This window comes from Leptonychotes weddellii, chromosome 15 (genome assembly GCF_054177405.1).
Source record: "Leptonychotes weddellii isolate Sample4059 chromosome 15, ASM5417740v2, whole genome shotgun sequence".
In the NCBI taxonomy this organism is placed as follows: domain Eukaryota; kingdom Metazoa; phylum Chordata; class Mammalia; order Carnivora; family Phocidae; genus Leptonychotes; species Leptonychotes weddellii.
In genome coordinates, this window is record NC_138383.1 from 17,387,546 (window position 1) to 17,394,117 (window position 6,572).

Below are 6,572 nucleotides of genomic sequence, written 5' to 3' on the forward strand. Positions count from 1 at the left end.
TGAGAAGGCTGGATTAAAGTTCCTTTCCCGCAAACCCTCTCTACACACACATTTTGGCAGCATCTATGAAAATGTGAAATACACATACCCTTTGACACAATGATTACATACCTAAGAAATATGTGCAAGGAGGTCATCGCTGTGGACACACTGTGGATTTAACAGAGGATTTAATTAAGAAATGATGGCATAGGGGCTCCTGGGTGGCTCAGATGGTTAAGCGTCTGCCTTCGGCTCAGGTCATGATCCCAGGGTCCTGGGATCGAGCCCCGCATCGGGCTCCTGGCTCAGCGAGGAGCCTGCTTCTCCCTCTCCCTCTGCCTCTCTCCCTGCTCATGCTTTCTTTCTCTCTCTCTCTCTGTATCTCTGTGTCTCAAATGAATAAATAAAATCTTAAAAAAAAAAAGAAATGATGGCATATTCAGATGGTGGAATCTCACGTGGTCATCAAAAAGAACAAGAAAAACCCATATGTCCCATCATTGAATAATGCCCAAGATATAAATGAGAAAAGCAAAACTCTACCACCATATGCCTCCTATAATTCCCTGTGTGTTGGATATTAATACATACCTCTTTTGTATATGCAGAGAAAAAAAATATCTGAAAGATTATATATAAAAACCTGTCCCCGACATTTAGCTAGCTCAGAAATTTAGATTATGGGGTTCTCCATTTTCTAAATTTCTTTACAAAAAGATCTGTTACTTTTATAATCAGGCGGGGAGGGGGGGTGGACAGAGAAAAAAGAAAACACTTTTTTTTTTGTAAAGGAAGGAAGAACAAATCCCCTCCTCTTGTTTAGCCAGGGGAGGAGGTCCCATGACACCCACCCACAAACTCCCCAGCTGATGGCCTTGGAAGTGATGTGTGGCTACAGCCTGCCCACGCTTTACAGCCCAGTGCTGGCCTGGGCCTCCCTTACTGTCTTCACTCCCTCTGCTCCTACTGGCCTCCATTCACAAAAGGCCTGTTTTAGAGAACACACTGTCCTGTGCATGCCCCAGTGCCTCAGTGGAAGTCTGTGCTTCCCAGGCCCCTGTGGAGGAGTCCATCTCAAGCAAGACTTGGGATGACATGTGGTCAGTGGGAAAGGAGGGTGGGGACTTCTGGCCAGATTTAAGGCCAGAGTTCTGGACTTCAGAGATAAAGCTCCAACTCCTCAGGAAGGGGAGCAGGGGAGCGGAAAGCTGGCCTTTGAACTAATCAGGGAGGGGACGCAGGGAGGGAAGGAGAGCGGGAAGGGGCAGTGGGAGCTCTGAATTGCTAGACTTGTGGCCCATCTCCTATCTGTCTGGCCCTGGGAGTACAAAAAGCCAGCCTGGGAGGAAGGATCTGGATGTGCCACTAAGTAGCTATGTGTTCTTGGGCAAGTTGCTGCATCCTCTGGGCCTTAGAGACTTCTTTCCTTCCTCTTTGTTTTCTCTCTGCCTGGAGCACTCACAGCACAGGATGACTGGAGAGGGCAGAGGAGGTGAGGGACCACTGCCATATTTGCTGGGGGATGGGCAAGGCCCCCAGGGCAAGTGGGGTCCACCTGGATGTTACCAACCAGCTTGTGCAAGGAGAGGAGGTGGCTGGTGGGGGAAGGGCAGCTCAGAGGGAGCCTTCCACCCTACCCACAGCCCCCCACCACCAGCCCCTAACAACCACTCCTGGCCCCCTGAGACCCTCTGCCCTCAGCATCTCCTCAACATCCATCTCAGGGCCTCAAAGAAATTCTACTTGATAAAGAAGCCGGGACAAGGAAAATACAGCCTACCTCCAACCCTGATCCCACCCCCATTCCAAGCCTGTGGTCAGAGCTCAGCATGCGGAATCCCTGGGGCAGGGGCGCCCAGGTGACTCAGTTGGTTAAGTGTCTGAGTCTTGGGGGCACCTGGGTGGCTCAGTTGGTTAAACAACTGCCTTCAGCTCAGGTCATGATCCTGGAGTCCCGGGATGGGATGAGTCCCGCATCTGGCTCCCTGCTAAGCAGGGAGTCTGCTTTTCCCTCTGACCCTCCCCCTCTCATGTGCTCTCTTTCTCTCTCTCTCATTCTCTCTCTCAAATAAATACATAAAATCTTTATTTAAAAAAAGTGTCTGAATCTTGATTTTGGCTCAGGTCATGATCTCAGGGTCCTGAAATCGAGCCCCACGTGGGGCTCCGTGCTCAGGGGGAAGTAGGCTTGAAAGATTCTCTCCCTCTGCCCCTCCCCCCCTTAAATAAATAAATAAATCTTAAAAAAAGAAGAAGAAGAATCCCTGTGGCAGGATGGACCGAGGCAAGAGGATTATTCCAAAACTCCTGATCCCCACCCAGCCAGAATGTAGCTTTCTTACCAGAATCTTCCAGGGCTCCCCTCTCCCCACAACCCCTTCAAAGCAGTTGGCTTCTCCATCTCACTCTCTGGCTGCCAACACCCCTTCCTCCACCCCCACCAGCTGGTCAGGCCAGAGGAATGTGGAGAAGAGCTGGGACATTGGCAGTCTCCTGTGAACCATGGTTCCTGCCCAGGGTTGGAGTCTGGGGGAGCAGAAGATGGTTCTAACCAGAGGGGGAGGTCAGGTAGTTGGCAGAGCCAGAACCAGGAGCTGGCCCCATGGAGGCCCCTCTGCAGGGGGAGGGGGTGTGCTCTTCTTCCAATCTGGAGACCTCAGTCCCCCAGGTGACCAGAAATGGAGAAAACATGTCCTTGGAGATTCTGAGACAAAAGGGCATTATTGGGGTGGAGTGAGGAAGAAAGATCTCCCAGCAGGACAGAGGCCCTTCTAGCCAAGTCCTCCCCAGCCTGTTCCTGGGCAGAAGAGGACTCTGCCCTGAGGACTGAGTGAGATGAGTCACAGATGTGCGTAGAGGGGGGCCAGGTAGCATGTGTCCCCAGCAGAACCAGCCCAGCAGCTCTGTCAAGCAGGCCCTGCACTGACGCACACTCGGGCACCCTTCCGGATCGATGCATACCTACCCGCATCCTGCCAGCCATGAAGGGGGACAAATATGAATCAGCCCGGACTCCACAGCAAAACTCAGCTTCTGCTGACCCTAGCTAGGAAGAAGCAAGTTCCTTAGGAAGTCCCCCAGGACAGGATTGCCGGCACCTTCTCTCCCTCCCAAGGTCCTTTATTCGATTCTGGAGTGGGGACTCTGAACCTGCTCTGGATCCCACGTTTGCACAAAGGGTAGGGGTGGGACTGGGGGGCTGAGGGCTGGAAAGAATTGTGCTTGGTTTTTACCCACTACCCCCATCCAGATTAGGAGGATCTGATTTTTCATCATCTCAGACTCAGCCGGCCCTGGGTGTCGGTGGAGGGGGCAGACTTGAAAGTCTGGGCAGAGGCCCTCTGGACCTCACAACATTAGCATTTTATTCTTTTTTTTTTTTTTTTAAAGATTGTATTTATTTCAGAGAGAGAGCATGAGCAGGGGGAGGAGCAAAGGGAGAGGGAGAAGCAGACTCCCTGCTAAGCGGGGAGCCCATGACAGGGCTGGATCCCGGACCCTGAGATCATGACCTGAGCTAAAGGCAGACGCTTAACCAACCGAGCCACCCAGGTGCCCCTAGCATATTATTCTTATTACCGCTATTGGTGGCCTACATCTTCCCCCTCCTCCCCTGGAGCGGGCAGTGGATGTCTAGTAGTCCACACTCCCACCAGGCACAAACCGCGACTGCTATTACAGCCCCTCTTGTGGGAACAGCCACCATTCCCAGAGCTGGACAACTCACAGCTTAGTCACCAGGCCCGGGCTGGCTCAATCCAGCCCAGACCTCCCCAGCACCAGTCCCTGCCGCTGCTGCCAGTGAGCTGTGGTCAGCAGGATTCAGCACATGGAGATGGCTGAAAGCCAGGAAGGAATTACTTTCCATATTCACAGGATCCCCCAAGGTGGAAAAAAAAAACAGATCAGCCTGAGTGCCGAGGAGTGGGGGAGGATGAGAACAGAATGGCTCCTTGAGGACTTACCTATATAAACCTAAGAAAGTGTCCCAAGGACCAGCTGGTATGAGGGGCAAGTAAGAGCCAGGGGATGAGGGGAGGGGGGAGGAAGCAGGAGAAAGAAGGGACACCCCCCCAAAAAACCTGCAGAAATCAGGTAATAGCTTGGGAGAGGGCAATTTCAACTCCATCTGTAATTTCCACCAGCCATCCCGTGTTTCCTTTGCAAATTCAGCTTCAAGATAAAACTCCCCCCACCCATTCCTGCCACCCATACAGAAATCTGGGACTACTCCTGGGGCTGGGTAAGAAAATGCCAGACCAAGGTCAGAGCTACAGTATCATCAGTCTTTAATAACTTATAGGCAAATGCTAAAAAATAGTTAATAATACTACAGAGGACACACACAGCTTATAAAAACAGTTGTGGATCTACAAATGTGGGGAAGGGTTCCTGGCACTTTCACACAGACACAAAAATAAAGACTATTGTGACTAGCATCCTTAGAAAAGCAGCCTGGGGGACACCCCAGTTGGGGGGCTGGAGGTGGGGAGACAGTCCTCGTTCATCCCAAATGCATTCTCCAAACAACCTTCTTTTGCTCCAAACAACCTTCTTTTGCTCCAAAACACATCTCATCAACAAGCCAGAGAAGAAAAAAAGAAACAGGGTCGAGGTAGAGTCACAGCTTACATTTAAGCCCCCCCAGTCCTGCAGCCCTCTTTTCTCCAGAGGTGGGGATGAGGGAGGGAGAGGAGAAGACATCCCATCTCCCCTCCCCTCCCCAATGCTGCACTAGAACAGGACCCCCAGTGTGCTCCTCGGTCCTTCATTGAGGCGGACAGGTCCCGCACCCCAGAGCTGAGGGAGGGGCCACAGGCTCCGCCTGGCTGTCCAGGTGTACAGACCCCTACTGGTGAGAAGGGGACAGCCTCGGGTCACCGTCTCTTCTTGCCTACCCGGGCTGCCTTCTTCCTCTTGAGGATCATCTCGTACAGGCGCTCCAGGCCCGGCTGCAGGCCCAGCCCGTCCACAGCACTGCAGCCCTGCACATGGGTGAGCGTGGCGGCTGCAAGCTCTCGAACCGAGAGCCTCTTCTCAACCTCTGCAGCGCTCAGTGCCCCAGGCTGATCCTGCTTATTGGCCAGCACGAGCACAGGCACGCCCTGGTTGTCCGAAGCCCGGCTGATTCGGTGTAGCTCCACCTTGGCCTCCTCCAGGCGCTCAGCCTCGGCAGCATCCACCACGAACACCAGCCCGTCTGTCCGACGTGTGTAAGAGCGCCACAGTGGTCGCAGCTTCTCTTGCCCCCCGACATCCCACACTTGGAAGGTGATGCCACGGGACCCTCCCAGGGGCACCCGGATCTTCTCTGTGTTGAAGCCTTTGGTGGGTACGCTCTGGACAAACTCCTTGAACTTGAGGCGGTAAAGGAGCGAGGTCTTTCCAGCAGAGTCCAGCCCAACGACCACGACATGCAGGGCCTGGAAGTGGGGCAAGAAAGAGGAGGCAGTGGGAGCCATCTCAGTCAAGTGGTTCCCCATGGTGAGCTCCAGCTAAGGTGCAGGTCAGGGGGTACACAGGAGAGGCAGGAAGGTGGCCTTGAACTGCAGGCTTTGGGGACCGCGGCTGGGTTATCTGAACGGGAAAAAGTCATGGGAGAAAAAAAGGAGACGTTTAAAAATAAACATGAAATGTGCAACTTCTAGATCCTGTCCTAAATCAGTCGCCCATCCTTCCTTTTTAAAATTCCAGTTTTTGTTTTGTTTTTTAAACAGCTCCAAGTGTAACAGAGGCGCTCCCCGTTTTCAGGGGAGACGAGATCTACAGAGACCCCCGGGGCCTGGACACAGGTTGGGGGGTGAGGCTTTGATCTGGAGATGGTCGGCTTCCCGCGCCTCTTCTCCGAGCTCGCGGCGCGGTCGCAGACGCAGAGACCCTCATTCCCCACGCGAGAATCCTCACAGGAAGGAGCAGGTCGGGCAGCGCCCCCCAATTAAGTTAGGGTACGGGCGCTCAGACGGGAGAGTAAGGCCCGCTCCCGCCTGCCCTCCAACGTCCGCAAGCGGTTGACACGACCCTCCTTAACACCGCGACCCCCTTCCCACTGTCCCGTGACACTTCGCCTTGCCCGGATCGCCGACTCCGGCTCCCCGCACCGGAGCCACCTCAGCTCCGCCTGAACAGCCCCTTTACCTTCCGGCAGCCGCACTCTCCCCAGGCCAGCCACCCGAGCCTCCACGCGAAACGGCACGCCCGCCCCCAGCGCGGGCCGCCGCCGCCACCACCGCCGGCGCTGCTGCCACTGCGGAGCCGGCGCCGCGACTCCGCCTTAAAAAGCCGCGCGTAACGTCACGCAGCGCGGGCCAATGAGCAGTCCCGCGGCGGCGGGGAGGGGAGGGGCGGGGCGGGGCGGGGCCTGGAGATACGTGCCCGGCGACCCCCGACAACCCAGCGATGGACGTGTGCTCGGTCAGTGAACGTTTTATTTGATCTTTTCTCCCATAGTCTAATATTTGGAGGTAAACTCGGGATGGAAAGTGAGAGGGACAGACGTGGCAGCGTTTGACTTGGAGAGGTGAAGAGCTTCGTAGTCCGCACGGCGGCATCCTCCTCCCCCCACCCCCCGCCCACCCCGAGATAGCCACCCA

General features: G+C 54.7%; 1 protein-coding gene across 1 annotated transcript; it reads right to left on the reverse strand.

The window, feature by feature from the left end:
• Positions 1–4,254: 4,254 nt before the first annotated feature.
• Positions 4,255–6,243, reverse strand: ARL4D (ARF like GTPase 4D). Its single transcript, XM_031033978.2, has 2 exons — positions 6,118–6,243; positions 4,255–5,559 (listed from the first exon to the last, which is right to left on the reverse strand). The coding sequence occupies exon 2, from the start codon at positions 5,463–5,465 to the stop codon at positions 4,860–4,862; it is 606 nt and encodes a 201-aa protein (XP_030889838.1). The 5' UTR covers positions 5,466–5,559; positions 6,118–6,243; the 3' UTR covers positions 4,255–4,859.
• Positions 6,244–6,572: the final 329 nt, after the last annotated feature.

Excerpts from the sequence above, each read along its gene's own strand:
- ARL4D (XM_031033978.2), bottom strand. The coding sequence starts at position 5,465 with ATGGGGAACCACTTGACTGAGATGGCTCCCACTGCCTCCTCTTTCTTG.